The sequence below is a fragment of the Schistocerca americana genome, chromosome 4 (genome assembly GCF_021461395.2).
Source record: "Schistocerca americana isolate TAMUIC-IGC-003095 chromosome 4, iqSchAmer2.1, whole genome shotgun sequence".
In the NCBI taxonomy this organism is placed as follows: domain Eukaryota; kingdom Metazoa; phylum Arthropoda; class Insecta; order Orthoptera; family Acrididae; genus Schistocerca; species Schistocerca americana.
The window spans coordinates 153,519,405-153,536,842 of NC_060122.1; the positions used below are offsets into that span (position 1 = coordinate 153,519,405).

At 43.7% G+C, this 17,438-nt stretch overlaps 1 protein-coding gene across 1 annotated transcript in view; it reads right to left on the reverse strand.

The window, feature by feature from the left end:
* Nucleotides 1–17,438, reverse strand: part of LOC124613325 — a 365,135-nt gene that overhangs the window by 141,681 nt on the left and 206,016 nt on the right. The window contains exon 2 of the mRNA XM_047142021.1: nt 15,708–15,790. Within this exon, the coding sequence (XP_046997977.1) occupies nt 15,708–15,790 (83 nt within the window). The remainder of the gene's footprint in view (nt 1–15,707; nt 15,791–17,438) is intronic.

Sequence of the window (17,438 nt, forward strand, 5' to 3'; positions counted from 1 at the left end):
AACCTGGCCGCTTGGACATGACGTTTAATAAAGAGACAGATGACTGTGCAGCCATGGTACACAATGTTTAAACGTTGTAAAAAAAATATGTTTCAGAGAGCACGGTGTGCATCTCTGGGCACCGCTGTCCTTGTTACGACCAGTGGACTGAACATTCAGCCACCGACAGCGGATAGCGAGAATGTGTCTTGTATCAAGGAACACATCGCGAAGATTGAACATACATAAAATATTAGAAAATTAAAAAACAGTACTTTTGGATTTGGGTATTATTGTTGTACACAGCGCCAAGCTAGAACTGCAAATTTCTCTTTGAATGTTGTGTTGGGATTGAAATTTAGATAGGGATTATAAGTGGCGTATTGATAAAGTCGTTAGCAGAAAATTAGCGATGTTGATTTTGAAGCCTGCTGGAAGTGAGTAGCAGTTTGGACTTAGGTGACTTGTTCTGCTGAATGCTTACGAACTACGCTGCCGTGATTTCTACGTAAGTTAGTTAGAAACATTCTTCATACAGAAGTGAAACACTTTACTGGAGTGTCAGTTTACTTATTCTGAGTCAGTGAGATTACTCATTCAATGTGGTTAATTTTTCGTGTGCCGTCCAACTGACTTCTTCTGGTTAGTCGTATTTCAGTGAGACAAGTCGGGATTTATTACTGATTACTAAAATCGCAAACAAGTTGAAAAAAAGGCAGGAAATTAAGGAGATGGCACCTGGATAAACGGAAAGAACCAAAAGGTTGATGAGAGTTTCAGAAGGAGCATTAGGGAACAACTGACAAGAGCAGGGGAAAAGAATGCAGTAGAAGTAGGATGGATGGCTTTGAGAGTTGAAGCAGTGAAGGCAGCAGACGACCAACTAGTTAAAAAGACTGGGATTAGTACAAATCCTTGGGTTACACTAGACATATTGAATTTAATTGATGAAAGGAGAAAATATAAAAATGCAGTAAATGGAGCAAGCAAAAGGGAATATAAACATCTAAAGAATTACATTGGTTGGAAGATACTGCCTACAGAAAAATTAAAAATACTTTTGCATATTGGGGAATCCGGCGTATGAATATCAAAACCTCTGAGGTGAAACTAGTGCTAAGCAAAGAAGGAATAGCTGAAACGTGGAAGGAGTATATAGTCTATACAAAGAAGATTTACTTTAGATCAATATTGTAGACATGGAAGAGGACGTAGATGAAGAAGAGATGGGAGATACGATACCGCATGAACCATTTGACAGCCCTGAAAGACGTAAGTCGAAACAAGGCCCCGGAAGTAGACGACATTTTGTTAGAACTACTCCTAGCCTTGGGAGTGCCAGACATGACAAAACTCTGCTGTTGGTGAGCAAGGTGTATAAGACTGGCGAAATAGCATCAGACTTCAAGAGGCATTTAGTAATTTCATTTCCAAAGGAAGCAGGTGCTGACAGGTGTGTTAATTACAGAATTATCAGTATAATCAGAAAGGGGGACAAAATAATAATACGAATTCTATACAGGAGAATGGAGAAACTGGTAGAACCCGACCTCGGGGAAGATCAGTTTGAATTCCGGAGAAATGTGGGCACACACGAGGCTATACTGACCCTACGACTTCTCATAGAAGACAGATTTTCAGACTTAGAGAAAGTTTTTTACGATATCGGCAGGAATACTCTCTTTGAAATTCTGATGGTAGCACGGGCTAAGTACAGGAAGCAAAAGGCTGTTTACAACTTGTGTAGAGTGGGAGTCGAGGAGAGTGAAAGGAAAGCAGTGGTTGAGAAGGGAGTGACACAGGGTTGTACCCTGTCTCCTGTGTTATTCAGTGCGTACATTGAGACAAGAAAAGCGTTTCTGAAGAAGAGAGATATGTTAACATCGAGTATAGATTTCAGTGTCAGGAAGTATTTTCTGATTGCATGGAGTGTAGCCATGTTTGGAAGTGAAACATGGACTATAAACAATTTAGACAAGAAGGGAATATTAGTTTTTTGAAACGTGGTGTTACGGAGGAATGCTGAAAATTAGATGTGTAGATAACGTAACTAATTGGAATTGGGGAGCAAAGGAATTTGTGGCACAGTCTGACTAGAAGAAGGGACCGGTTGGTAGGACACATTCTGAGGGATCACAAATTTAGTATTGTAGGGAAGTGTGCGAATAAAAAGTAAGCAGTTCAGAAAGATGTAGATTGCACTATTTATTCGGAACAGTATGGAGTAACATAGAGAGCTGCATCAAACCAGTCTTCAGGAGATTTTCGGTAAAGCAGTATTTTTTTTTTCTTTTTTGGATGGGAGCTGGCTTCTTCCTCTTTTGGTAACTACATCTCCAAGCACTCAGGTTTTGTCAGACCAGTCGGTTGATAGAACACTTGCACCCGAGGAACATACGTGTCTGTAGGACAGGGCGACTGCCAACAACTAAATATAAATTGTGTTCACTGCTTCTTGGTAACGACATTTACCCTGCGTGTCATTGTATCTAAGGTGCCAATATTCGACACATAGAATGACGCCAATGGGGAGCTACTTTCGTAGTAGAACATTATATTATCGTTCCAGCACACAAGCTGGGATAATAATAATGTAACTTTTAAAAGTAAATTAAGAGAAGCATCCTGGAAATTCCTTGCACATTTCTTTAGACTAAACAAACAGATTTATTTCAATGCACAGACAATTAGCACAACGCTAAGTATATTCGTGAAATGAAAAACTGACGTATGGAGCTGAATTTGACTGGAGAAATGGGTTTGCTCTGTTCGTAAAGTACAATGCATAACGTACCATGTTTCGGAACCGCGTGATAAACGACTTCCTGTGGCTGTACAGGACAACTTCAAGGCAATAGGTGGTTCTTTAAACGACACATGTCGAGCTTCTTGTCGAACCTTTCACATCTCTAGTTAGCTTGCTGAAAGTATCGACTAGGTGGTAGGAACGGCAGTCCCCAAGGAAAGTGATAAAGAATAATGCAGAAACGGCGAATGTCTGCGATGTGTCGACCCCAAGAAAACGAACAATACGAGTGTGGGAGAAGACAGAGACTTAAAAGTATTTTAAAAATATAAGGACTTTTGCTGTAAAACATAGGAAAACAAAATTAAAGGAATTAGTGTCCTGTACATAACACAGGAACACGCCGTTCTCGACAGGAACAGGGGAGTAGAACCGAAAATACTCATCGCCGAGCACGATGAGGCGGTTCGTGGTGTACAGATGTAGATCTACAGGGTAGTTATAACTAAAATTTCCATGTTTAACACGTTATAGCACGGAACTAATTACCGTACGAGTAGCAAACTTGGTAGCATTAATGTCCAGCGTATGGGGTGCATAATTTTAATGCGTCACAGCTCTAACTATGGCCACCAGGTGCCGTGATCACTCATCATGATGCATAGTCTCACACACCTGACCAGTCGCAGTGCATTTGTAGACGTGTCACATGAGCTTGGACAAAAGAGGAGGGCATTATTGCTGAAACTCTACTATCAAAACAACAGTAATGCTGCAGCTGCACTTCGAGAATATCGCCGGCTGAAACGATTACGGTAGGGTCCTCTTTCTCCACCTGCTGTGCGGAGCACGATGAAGAAGTTAGAATGAACTGGAGACCTGGGCGTCACTCCAGGAAGAGGCCGACGACCGGTTGCACCACAGGTGGTTGATGAAATTGCTGTTGCTGCGACAGAAAAAACTGCGCGCAGGTCGGGTCGTCAGGCAGCGCTCGTGCTGTGTCACGACGGTTGAACATCCCCTGGTCCACTGTATGGAAGGTCCTTCGAACAATTCTCAAATTGTATCAGTACAGGATTCATACGGTACAGCAGCTTGTACCACAAGATGCACAGCGACGTGTTGACTTCGCTCTCCACTTTCTCGCAAGGACTGAATTTGACGACGGCTGGCCCTGGACCATCCTATGGACAGAGAAAGGTCACTTTCTCTGACGGGTGAAATGAACACACAGAATATCCGATTGTGGAAATCTTCACCTTCAGTCACTATGCGTGAAGTTCCTCTGTGTGTGTGACCTCACGGCTACGTTCATCATTGGCCCATTCTTTTTTGGACAGGCTGGCGCTCAAGGACCAAAGACGTGCAGTATGACTGGCCAGCGTTACTGCGATATGCTTCGCCAGCATGTCGTACCCGCCTTACAGGAGAACGGCGCCACCGCACATCGCTCATGAAGTTCACATGCTTCTCCGAAACACATTTCGAAAGTATCGGATTACCAGCCGGTCGTTCCCAAATGCTTGGCCGGCACGATCACATGATCTCACTCCGCGTGCTTCCTGATCGTGGGGCTACCTGAAGGACAGGGTTTACGAGGGGAACATTCACACACGTGCTGATCTGAAGCGCAGCATATGAAGAAAGGTAGGCAGCATACATATGGACATGCTTTATTCTGCAATGCAGAAGGCAGTCCTGAGATTTCAGGCTCTTCTAGACACTGATGGAGACCATGTTGAGACCCTTTTGTAACAGTAATGGCATGTAATTGTATGATGTACCGTAGCAGCACCTTAAAAGTGTTTCAGTAGAATTGATTCTGCAGTATTTCTCTCATCCATGCCTTGTCACTAACGCTACCAAGTTTGGTACTCGTACGTGTTAAGTAGGGATAGTTTAATTATAACCACCCGGTGATTTCGACAAAACAATGTACCAGTTCATCGCTTCAGAATCAAGACAGACTAACAAAAATGGCTCTGAGCACTATGGGACTCAACTGCTGTGGTCATAAGTCCCCTAGAACTTATAACTACTTAAACCTAACTAACCTAAGGACAGCACACAACACCCAGCCATCACGAGGCAGAGAAAATCCCTGACCCCGCCGGGAATCGAACCCGGGAACCCGGGCGTGGGAAGCGAGAACGCTACCGCACGACCACGAGATGCGGGCACAGACATCCCAGGACAATGGCCACATCGGCCGAAACGTGTGCTCCTTGGACTCAAGCTCAGACCACTATTAGGTTATGGTGGCGAATGAACTCTTAAGATAAGAATGCCATCCTGAGCTTTCTAAGTCTCGTGGAATCCAATCTACGACACATTATTCCGCTGTCAGCATGACGAAATGACGCGCTGTGGGGAATTAGGTACGTATCTTATTCAGTCGCTCTGGTCCATGTACCTGAATGAATACTTCTCCATACTAAATCCAATAAGTGTAAAATAGGAATTTTTTTCAGTCTACACAATTAAAATTTAAGAGATGACCAATATTAACTAACCGTTTTCATTGACTAGTATTTCATAATTTTAAACAAATGTGTGTCAACCTGTATGTTTCAGTGAAAATACAAAACCAAATATTAATTCGTTTTTCACAATTATCAACCAACTTAGATTGCTTAGTTACGATTTCCGGGATACAAGTGAGTTGGGTTGCTTTTCTTAAGGTGATGAAATATTTCCCGAGTATTTCGTCCACCCTTTATATTCCAGTAAAAAAATTCACAAAGTAAGGACTGTGAACTTAATATTCTCTGTCACGTATTTTTATCATCTATGGAATATATAAACACTTTTTATCGTATTTGATATTTGAAAGATTTTTTGTCGGTGATTTGTACTGCAGGTTGGCAGCAGTGATCCTATTTATATTCGAATCGCCGCTAGGCCAAGGACTATCCAAAACAGGTGACGCCTTATCTCTGTGATCAAAAGAGCTCGAGATATGGCCCTCTGAAAAATCCAAATTTCGCGCGCGGCTTTTGTATCAGATTGTTGGCTCTGAGCACTATGGGACTTAACATCTATGGTCATCAGTCCCCTAGAACTTAGAACTACTTAAACCTAACTAACCTAAGGACATCACACAACACCCAGTCATCACGAGGCAGAGAAAATCCCTGACCCCGCCGGGAATCGAACCCGGGATCCCGGGATCAGATTGTTACCTTGCGCTATCGTGTAAGGACCGATGAGAAAATAAAATACAAAGGCTTCTGAGGAATTAAATATTTCTAGTTGCGAGGTAATTCGCACAGAGGCCCACAAATTATGAAGACCATGTCCTGTGAGTTATACTAACTACATACATGCAAATATCATTACGAGGAATTACGAACGTTGTTTCAAATTAATTTACCTCCATACCTTTCAAGCTTCTCTGATAGCATCTTTTTATTTCTACATGTAAAGAAAATGAAATATTCATATGGCGTTATTGGCCTATGGTCCTCCTCTGAGATGTTCGGTCTACTGGCGCGTCGATGATGATGAAGTTGAATGAGGACGCGCGGAGAAAATCTGCGACACGACTGACAATCGAAACTTGGGTCCTGTGGTCGAAAGTAAGAAAGGCTGACCGCAAGACCACGATCTGAAGACTTCCCTTCCAGGTAATTAATGAAGATGTACCCAGACATTTGTTAACCTAAACGTCTGAAGAGGTTTTAATTCTTCTTTATATTTCTTTTGTTTTGCGGTATGGTAGCGTTTTTAGCCACTGACGTAACTTTTCCAGAGATTATATATAATATAGCATATCCCACCCATGATTATATGTTGTTTATGTGTCTTTAATGTACTGTCGCCCAGAAATTCCATGCTTCCACATTATGCAAGTTGTAATAAACCCCAACACATAGAGACATACACATAAAAATTACAGCACTTCAACACTGAAAAGCTGTATTAGCATGGTCTCTGCTCCGTTTGGCCTCTGAACTAGAAAGCGATCTAGCATCCCATTGGTTCAGGTTTACTAGAGCGTTTCAAAGATCCGATGCGAGTTATTCTGAATTCAGCCTTCGGGAATGATCCGTAACATGAAATTTCCTGTCATGTCGTCGCAGGACCCGTTCTAATTATCGTCCGCATTCGCGGTCGTATGCGTGAGCACGGCTTCAGTTACCCTACAAGCACAGTGCAATAGCGCCCGCTTACACACATTCCTTTAATGGGGGAAAACGCTAAACCAACGATGGCTCCAACAAATACCACGTGGTCATCTTACTGAAGTATGAACAATAGTACCTCCCATTGTAGCCTTTATCATTAATTCACCTGTTTCCCCAAGAGATTTGTTGTTTGGAATGGCAAAGTTGACTGAAAACTTGACATAGAAAGAAAGATCCCTTATCATTTAGCTACAATATAGCAGGTAAGCAACTGGAAGCAGTTAATGCCATAAATTATCTGGGAGTACGCATTAGGAGTTATCTCAAATGGAATGATCATATAAAGTTGATCGTCGGTAAAGCAGACTGAGATTCATTGGAAGAATCCTAAGGAAATGCAATCCGAAAACAAAGGAAGCAGGTTACAATACACTTGTTCGCCCACTTCTTGAGTACTGCTCACCGGTGTGGGATCCGTACCAGATAGAGTTGATAGAAAAGAGAGAGAAGATCCAACGGAGAGCAGCGAGCTTCGTTACAGCATCATTTAGTAATCGCGAAAGCGTTACGGAGATGACAGATAAACTCCAGTGGAAGACTCTGCAAGAGAGACGCTCAGTAGCTCGGTACGGGCTTTTGTTGAAGTTTCGAGAACATACCTTCACCGAAGAGTCAAGCAGTATATTGCTCCCTCCTACGTATATCTCGCGAAGAGACCACGAGGATAAAATCAGAGAGATTAGAGCCCACACAGAGGCATACCGACAACCCTTCTTTCCAGGAAAAATACAAGACTGGAATAGAAGGGAGAACCGATAGAAGTACTCAAGGTACCCTCCGCCACACACCAACAGGTGGCTTGCGGAGTATGGATGTAGATGTAGTAGATGTAGAAATCCCACCACTTCTGTAGTAAGATCAGGAATTCGTTTTCTGAAAGTGTAGAACATTAAACTAGCCGATTTTCATCGACAAATTTACGAGATTTACGGAGAAAATGCGTCGTGTGATTCAACACTGAGGAGATGGGTTCGACACTAGAATGAAGGATGTGATCAACTGAACGATGACGGAGTATGCGACCATGTTTGATCAATGAAGGGTTACTTCGCGCAGTTGAAGAACTCGTAAGTCATTTCCAAGCAGGATAGTAACAGGGGATAGAACTTGTGTTGCCTATATAACGACAATCGCTGGAGCGTAGGCATACTGTACCACCAGCAAAGATTAAAGCCAAACAGATCGTGACACCTCGAATATTCATGTGCAAAACTTCTTCGGGTAGACACGGCATAGTACTTGCTCATTTTTTTAACACGAGGTGGAACAATCAGGAAACGCAACACGGGAAGAGCTGTTGAAAGCTCACAAACCATATTGTTTTGATACATGACAATGCTCGACCTCACACTTAGAACAAGACACAAAAACTCCTACAGGGCTACATCTGGAGTCAGTTTGATCACCAGGCGTACAGCTCTATCTTCACGCCTAGAGACTACATCTCTTTTGCACCCGAAAATCTCCTTGTGATTCAAATTTCAAAAAGATGATGAGCTTAAATTACACATACCACACAGTTGACGACATAGACAGATACGTTCTACGAGAAAGACATACAAAAACTAATGCCACGCTCTGACAAGTGCCTCCAAAATAGTGAGAGCTATATAGAAAGGGAATTCTCGGTTCTTAATGTTTTTCTAATACATACAGCGGCAGGACAAAGAAATGGAAACACCGAGAGAAATGCATTCTTGAACGTAAATGGGGGTGTTATCCAAGCCTGCAGGTTGTGGTCTTGTATTTCACCACGAACGGAGGCTGTGGAGCTAAGTCACAACGGGACGAAACTGTGTGCTGACTCATCGGGACAGACTTTTATAGAAGAGGATTGGGACGAAACATAAGAGGACAAGAGCTGTAAAAATCTCTGCAGAGCTAAAAGTCGCACTCACGCAACCTCTCAGCGCCAAAACAACATGAAGGGAGCTCCACAAGCTGGGAATTCTAGGGCGAACTGGAATTTCAAAACCACTCATTATAGCTGGAAATGCTAGCAAAAACATTTAGAACATCATATTACGAGAATATAATCATTATTAGATAAAAACCATGAATTTATCACTGACAATAAAAGTGATTTAACCCATTATGAACGAATTGCATTTATACAGAGTTACCCGTTGTCACAGCCTAATGCAAATTGCATCGTCAATATATAAACAATGCTAGACAGTGTGCTCTTTCATATTCCATCAGCAGTCGAAATTAATGCTGCAAACGGATGCATACTACATAGAGCCGACTGCACCTCTGACTACTGCTTACTGACAGGACCAAAGATGGTCAGCGAGGTCTTCATACGATGATAGTCAATAGTACCTGACGATAATTCAAGCTGCGTGCACGCAGTAACAGATACGTATACTGAATTAAAACCGTGATGTATGAAATGCAAAGCTAATGTAAGTTAATTAAATGTTCTGCATTATAACATATTTAATTCGAATTCTTATATAGACAGACCTTGCACCAGACTGAACCATAGCAGCAGAGCGTCAGGTACAATGAGCGGCTAAGCCTACCCATGTTCAGCGTGTATACAATGAGGTAACATGGAGAAACGGATATTGAAGCTGCTTTTTACAAGCGTTTGAAGCTAATGAAAAAAAATACTCAAGGTATTTAACAGGTGTTTTAAAGTATATAACGTGTAAGACGTATTATGCTTACAACGGATAACTATTTTACAAAAGTTTTTCAATAAATAAAAATAAAGACATTTATGTTTAAAACATCTTAATATGTCTTATTCATGACAGTGCTACTAAATTACGAGCGGACCCCATATCTTACTTACAGTTCGGAAAGAACCGTTTGATGGCTTCCCACTGCCCCTTAATATATATTATATTTGATTGAAAGTGAAGCACCTGCTGAGGGTTTGACCTCAGATCTGCCACGGTCCAGAAGACGGAAGATCTTCAGATAAGATAATCTGTAACACGGAGTTGAAATAGTTCGGGGAGAAGATTCAGTTAATTCATCATTTAATTTAGCTATCGATCTGAAGGCATTCCAGTGTGAATCGCAATTCCTATTTAAATTACATTTCTACATTCATGTTTACTGCACCACAACTAGACGCTGTGATAGGAACACAACAGCCACCGGTATACACAGGGTGTTACAAAAAGGTACGGCCAAACTTTCAGGAAACATTCCTCACACGCATGTGTCCGGAAACGCTTAATTTCCATGTTAGAGCTCATTTTAGTTTCGTCAGTATGTACTGTACTTCCTCGATTCACCGCCAGTTGGCCCAATTGAAGGAAGGTAATGTTGACTTCGGCGCTTCTGTTGACATGCGACTCATTGCTCTACAGTACGGGCAGGCATTGTTGGTGATGTCTTGATTGGGCCCCATGTTCTTCCACCTACGCTCAATGGAGCACGTTATCATGATTTCATACGGGATACCTGTGCTGCTAGAACATGTGCCTTTACAAGTACGACACAACATGTGGTTCATGCACGATGGAGCTCCTGCACATTTCAGTCGAAGTGTTCGTACGCTTCTCAACAACAGATTCGGTGACCGATGGATTGGCAGAGGCGGACCAATTCCAGGACCTCCACGCTCTCCTGACCTCAACCCTCTTGACTTTCATTTATGGGGGCATTTGAAAGCTCTTGTCTACGCAACCCCGGTACCAAATGTAGAGACTCTTCGTGCTCGTATTGTGGACGGCTGTGATACAATACGCCATTCTCCAGGGCTGCATCAGCGCGTCAGGGATTCCATGCGACGGAGGGTGGATGCATGTATCCTCGCTAACGGAGGACATTTTGAACATTTCCTGTAACAAAGTGTTTGAAGTCAAGCTAGTACGTTCTGTTGCTGTATGTTTCCATTCCATGATTAATGTGATTTGAAGAGAATTAATAAAATGAGCTCTAACATGGAAAGTAAGCGTTTCCGGACGCGTGTCCACATAACATCTTTTCTTTATTTGTGTGTGAGGAATGTTTCCTGAAAGTTTGGCCGTACCTTTTTGTAACACCCTGTATACATTACGATTCTACCACAGACAACGAGCAGTCACGAGATATTTGGTGAATATACACTACTTGCCATTAAAATCGCTGCACCACGAAGATGACGTGCTAAAGAACCGAAATTTAACCAACAGGAAGGACATGCTGTGATATGTAAATGATTAGCTTTTCAAAGCATTCACACAAGGCTGGCGCCGGTGGCGACACCTACAACGTGCTAACATGTGAAAGTTTCCAACCGATTTCTCATACATAAACAGCAGTTGACCGGCGTTGCCTGGTGAAACGTTGTTTTGATGCCTCGTGTAGGGAGGAGAAATGCGTACCATTACGTTTCCGACTTTGATAAAGGTCGGAATGTAGCCTACCGCGATTGCGGTTTATCGTATCGCGACATTGATGCTCGCGTTGGTCGAGATACGAAAACTGTTAGCAGAATATGGAATCTGTGGGTTCAGGAGGATAATACGGAACGCCATGCTGGATCCCAACGGCCTGGTATCACTAGCAAATGAAATGACAGGCATCTTATCCGCATGGCTGTAACGGATCATGCAGCCACGTCTCGATCCCTGAGTTAACAGACGGGGAAGTTTGCAAGACAACAACCATCTGCACGAACAGTTGGACGACGTTTGCAGCCGCATGGACTATCAGCTCGGAGACCATGGCTGCAGTTACCCTTGACGCTGCATCACAGACAGGAGCGCCTGCGATGGTGTACTCAACGACGAACCCATGTGCACGAATGGCAAAACGTCATTTTTTCGGATGAATCCAGGTTCTGTTTACAGCATCATGATGGTCGCATCCGTCATTGACGACATCGCGGTGAACGCACATTGGAAGCGTGTATTCGTCATCGCCATACTGGCGTATCAACCGGCGTGATGGTATGGGGTGCCATTGGTTACACGTCTCGGTCACCTCTTGTTCGCATTGATGGCACTTTGAACAGTGGACGTTAAATTTCAGATGTGTTACGACCCGTGGCTCCACCCTTCATTCGATCCCTGCGAAACCTACATTTCAGCAGGATAATGCACGACCGCATGTTGCAGGTCCTGTACGGGCCTTTCTGGATACAGAAAATGTTCGAGTGCTGCCCTGACCAACACATTCTCCAGATTTCTCACCAACTGAAAACGTCTGGTCAATGGTAGCCGAGCAACTGGTTCGTCACAATACGCCAGGCACTACTCTTGATGACCTGTGGTATCGTGTTGGAGCTGCATGGGCAGCTATACCTGTACACGCCATCCAGCTCTGTTTGACTCAATGCCCAGGTGTACCAAGGCCGTTATTACGGGCAGAGGTGGTCGTTCTGCGTACTGATTTCTCAGGATCTATGCATCCAAATTGCGTGAAAATGCAATCACATGTCAGTTCTAGAATAATATATTTGTCCAATGAATATCCGTTTATCATCAGCATTTCTCCTTGGTGTAGCGGTTTTAATGGCCAGTAGTGTAGATGTACAATTAGTCAATTCCCACCCCCTCCTTCTTTTAAGAAATGAAGGAAATATGATATATGAGAGACTTGATTAAATTTTGCTCGCTAGAATACTGAACTACAAACTTGGATCGCCAGGAATGGTGGAGCAGCTCGAGTCGTTGAGACTCGCGCAGCTGCTTTCCCTGTTCTTCGAGAACTCGAGTAATTTATCGCCGCTCGCTCTCGCAGACGCAAACCAGATGTTTTTTATTGCAGGCCGTGGGTCTGCCTTTCTGCTTGCTTCGAACTTGAACCAGCTGACGCAACTGAAACAACTACGAGACAGAGGGCATAAGATAAAAGGAAAAATTAAAAAAGTAGATCAGAGACAGAGACAGAGAGAGCGAGTACGAAAAATATCGTTTCCAGAACAGCAGCACGTCACGCGGTGCTCTTTTCCTCAGCTCTCAGTGAACGTGGCTGACAAAAATTAGTTTCTGGATGGGGAACTTGGAAAAGCTCGTTGAGCGAAATTTAATTTCCGGCAGGAATCGGAGCGCGACGCGCGCAATATCGGGATAGAAGCGCCCGCCCCGGTTCGCGGTGGCGCATTGTTCGCGCTCTGTCGGGACTGCTCGGATTGCTTCGCGCGGTTCCGGGTCACACACAGCGGCGGACAATTGTCGGTTCCGCTCTCGCCAACGCAGCAAAACGCGACAGGGGGCTTTCGGGGATCGGTACATAGGCCAGTGGTATCAAAGTCGTAACTCAGAGCAGCTTGCGTGAGCCAGTGGAAGGAAGACACCTTCGCTGCACTCGAAGGTCCCGGCCAGGGGACAAAGATTTTTTTTTTTTTTCAGATTATCGCGTATTGTGCGTTAGAAGGACTTTAGATGAAAGAAATCTGTTTCCGGATAAGTACTGATTTCACCAAACGCGATTTTTCTACTTTTTTTAGTCAGACGCTTGTCCACCCTCTTAAAAGAGTACTGCTGCGCAGTGTGGGATCCTTACCAGCCAGGATTAACGGAGTACGTCGAGGGCAGTACGTTTTCTATTAAACCCGAAATAGGAGAGAGAGTGTCACTGACATGATGCAGGACTTACGGTGGACATCATTAAATTAAAGGCGTTTTTAGTTGCGTCTGGGGGCCTTGTCACGGGCCGCACGGCTCTCCCCGTCGGAGGATCGAGTCCACCCTCGGGCATGTGTGTGTGTGTGTGTTTGTGTAGTCCTTAGTGTAAGTTAGTTTAAGTTAGATTAAGTAGTGGGTAAGCTTAGGGACCGATGACCTCAGCAGTTTGGTCCCATAACACCTTACGACAAATTTCCAAATTACGTTGCGGCTGAACCTTCTCACGAAATTTCAATCACCAGCTTTTTCCTACCACTGCGAAAATGTTTTGTTGACTCCGGCCTACATAGAGAGAAACGATCATCACAATAAAATAAGGGAAATCAGAGCTCTCACGGAAAGATAAAGGTGTTCGCTTTTTCCGCGCGCTGTTCGAGGCTGGAATAGCAGAGAATTATTGTTAAGGTGGTTAGGTGAGCCCTCTGCCGGGCACTTAAGTGTGACCTGCAGAGTACCCAAGTAGATGTAGATGTAGGCATGTTTCGCTGATGTTACAGCATGTTTAGTGGGCTTCGTATTTCCTCATTATCAAATAAAGAGAAAAATTTCTTTCTAACATCTGACCATATAGAGTTTCAGTTGCTAACAGAATGTATTCGCAAACTTTTAAAAAACTTATAGCTTTTTAACACGTGCTATGGTTCTATAGCTCTGTTTATTTTGCGTTAGAGTTATTACTCTTTTACAGTTTGCCATCTGTAAGTATAGAGAAGTTAACATATGAAACTTACATCGAAAATTACTCTCGAATGTTAAACTGTTTTAGTTTACTTTATTTGACTCCCTCGCGCGCGCGTTTGTGTGTGTGTGTGTGTGTGTGTGTGCAATATGTTTAGACTTACTTCTACATGCTTCCACATTTTCTTCACTATGAAACGGCCATTGTGACATATGACAGTGGTCTCATTGGTAACAGAATAAGAAAACAAGATGATGTACAGCTGAATATGTTCTGGACGGCAGTTTTAAATCTTGCTGTTCGAGTTTATGGGAATCGACTGAGTTGTGAATGGGGTTTGAGGAGGGAGGCATGCTAGGGTAGTCCACGCAGTTGTGCAAAGCCACTGCGTCAGTGTGGCGTAGTGGTTACCGCATCTCACTGGTGAGCAGAGGACCCACGTTTAAAGCCCAGCCTCGATAAAAATTTTCATTTGTTGCTTCAGTCATCGTATATGCTTTCTGAATCTTGCTTTGACCTCTCTCTGTCTCTCTCTCTCTCTCTCTCTCTCCCTCCCTCCCTCCCTCTCTCTCTCTCTCTCTCTTTCTCTCTCCCAGTGTAATGCGTGAAATTTGGTATTCTCAGCACACTCTTGACATTTTGGATTTCGGAATAATGGATTCCTAACATCGTAATAAATAGAATGTCCCATGCGTCTTAATCCAACTACGATTCCGCGTTCAGTTTGTTAATTTCCGCTGGGCGGTCATAAAAACGTCGGAAACCTTTTCACATGAGCCACCTGAGTACAAATGACAGCTCCACGAATGCGCTACCCTCCTATACCTTGTGTACATGACTCTACGCGTCATCTTTATATGTGCATATCGCTATCCCATGACTTGTTTAACCTCAGTGTATGTCATCCATTGTTGTGTTTCATAGTGGATCGGAGCAAAGCGATGTGTTTCACGAAGGATTACTCGTGCGACAGCAGCTCCTTTGCATCGAGTGCACTATTTTAAGGATTTTTTGCTTCAGGCAATTCGATATGTCACGATGGGTGTCATCACTTCCGTTGTTAATGACATGTGGATTTTCATACATACAGCTCTTAAAGACATCAGAACCTCTCTGGTACCATACCACACCGTTTAGAGGCGCTTCTTGCCACACTGATGGGAGGCAAGAGAGAAGGGGAAGGGCTGTAGATATAGTGAATTATATAAACCAGAAGTAATCTCACTTATATTGTCCTACTAATATGTGTTCTACCATGTCAGCTGCGTTAAAGTCAAAACCTGGAGAAGCACCAGTCTAAGTAAGACAGCTAAGCCAGTCATCGATACGTACCTTGCGAACTTGGAATCGTTAACTCCACCACCCATGTGAACACCCACAGTACAACAGTCTCGCTGACAACACGTCACACAAAACAACATATGTATTAAATTATTTATTTACAGCTCGTTTTATCTTCCTTATTACCTTCAAACAAAAGGTATGATGTAAGAAACCATACAATAAGCCGTTGTCATATGGATGTGGTGTGGTGGGCTTACCTGCTGATTTCTTCCTTGGTGATCAGTGAACTCGCGTTGGCGCTGCTCCTGGCCGTCTCCCAGGCTTGGCACCTCTGCGGTATCTGCACACGAAAATGTCAGTTTAGCTATACTGCCCAATATTGGCAAATATAAAAACAAATTTCAACTACAGGAAACATAACATCATCCCAATTACACTACTGGCCATTAAAATTGCTACACCGCGAAGATGACGTGCTACAGACGCGAAATTTAACCGACAGGAAGAAGATGCTGAGATACGCAAATGATTAGTTTTTCAGAGCATTCACACAAGGTTGGCGCCGGTGGCGACACCTACAACGTGCTGACATGAGGAAAGTTTCCAACCGATTTCTGATACACAAACAGCAGTTGACCGGCGTTGCCTGGTCAAACGTTGTTGTGATGCCTCGTGTAAGGAGGAGAAATGCGTACCATCACGCTTCCGACTTTGATAAAGGTCGGATTGTAGCCTATAACGATTGCGGTTTATCGTATCGCGACATTGCTGCTCGCGTTGCTGGAGATCCAATGACTGTTAGTAGATTATGGAATCTGTGGATTCAGGAGGATAATACGGAACGTTGTGCTGGATCCCAACGCCCTCGTATCACTAGCAGTCGAGATGACAGGCTCTTATCCTCATGGCTGTAATGGATCTTGCAGCCACGTCTCGATCCCTGAGTCAACAGATGGGAACTTTGCAAGACAACAACCATCTGCACGAACAGTTTTCAGCAGCATGGACTATCAGCTCGAAGACCATGGCTGCAGTTACCCTTGACGCTGCATCACAGACAGGAGCGCCTGCGATGGTACACTCAACGACGAACCTGGGTGCACGAATGGCAAAACGTCATTTTTTCGGATGAATCCAGGTTCTGTTTACAGCATCATGATGGTCGCATCCGTGTTTGGCGACATCGTGGTGAACGCACATTGGAAGCGTGTATTCGTCATCGCCATACTGGCGTATCACCCGGCGTGATGGTATGGGTTGCCATTGGTCACACGTCTCGTCCACCTCTTGTTCGCATTGACGGCACTTTGAACAGTGGACGTTACATTTCAGATGAGTTACGACCCGTGTCTCTACCCTTCATTCGATCCCTGCGGAACCCTACATTTCAGCAGGATAATGCACGACCGCATGTTGCAGGCCCTGTACGGGCCTTTCTGGATACAGAAAATGTTCGACTGCTGCCCTAGCCAGCACATTTCTCCAGATCTCTCACCAATTGGAAACGTCTAGTCAATGGTTGCCGAGCAACTGGCTCGTCACAATACGCCAGTCACTACTCTTGATGAACTGTGGCATTGTGTTGAAGCTGCATGGGCAGCTGTACCTGTACATGCCATCCAAGCTGTGTTTGACTCAATGCCCAGGTGTATCAAGGCCGTTATTACGGTCAGGGGTGGTTGTTCTGGGTACTGATTTCTCAGGATCTATGCACCCAAATTGCGTGAAAATGTAATCAAATGTCAGTTCTTGTATAATATATTTGTCCAGTGAATGCCTGTTTATCATCAGCATTTCCTCTTGTGTAGTAATTTTAATGGCCCGTAGTGTATAAGCTTCACACTGTGATGTCTTTTACGTTGCCTTGACGAATTTCTTAGGTAAGCATTACGAATGAAGTTTCTCATAATGAGAAGCAGCTATCTGTATTTTAAGGAAAATTTTTATAGGCAAGATCGCGTTCGAATCTTATTTCTTTTGATCAGTTT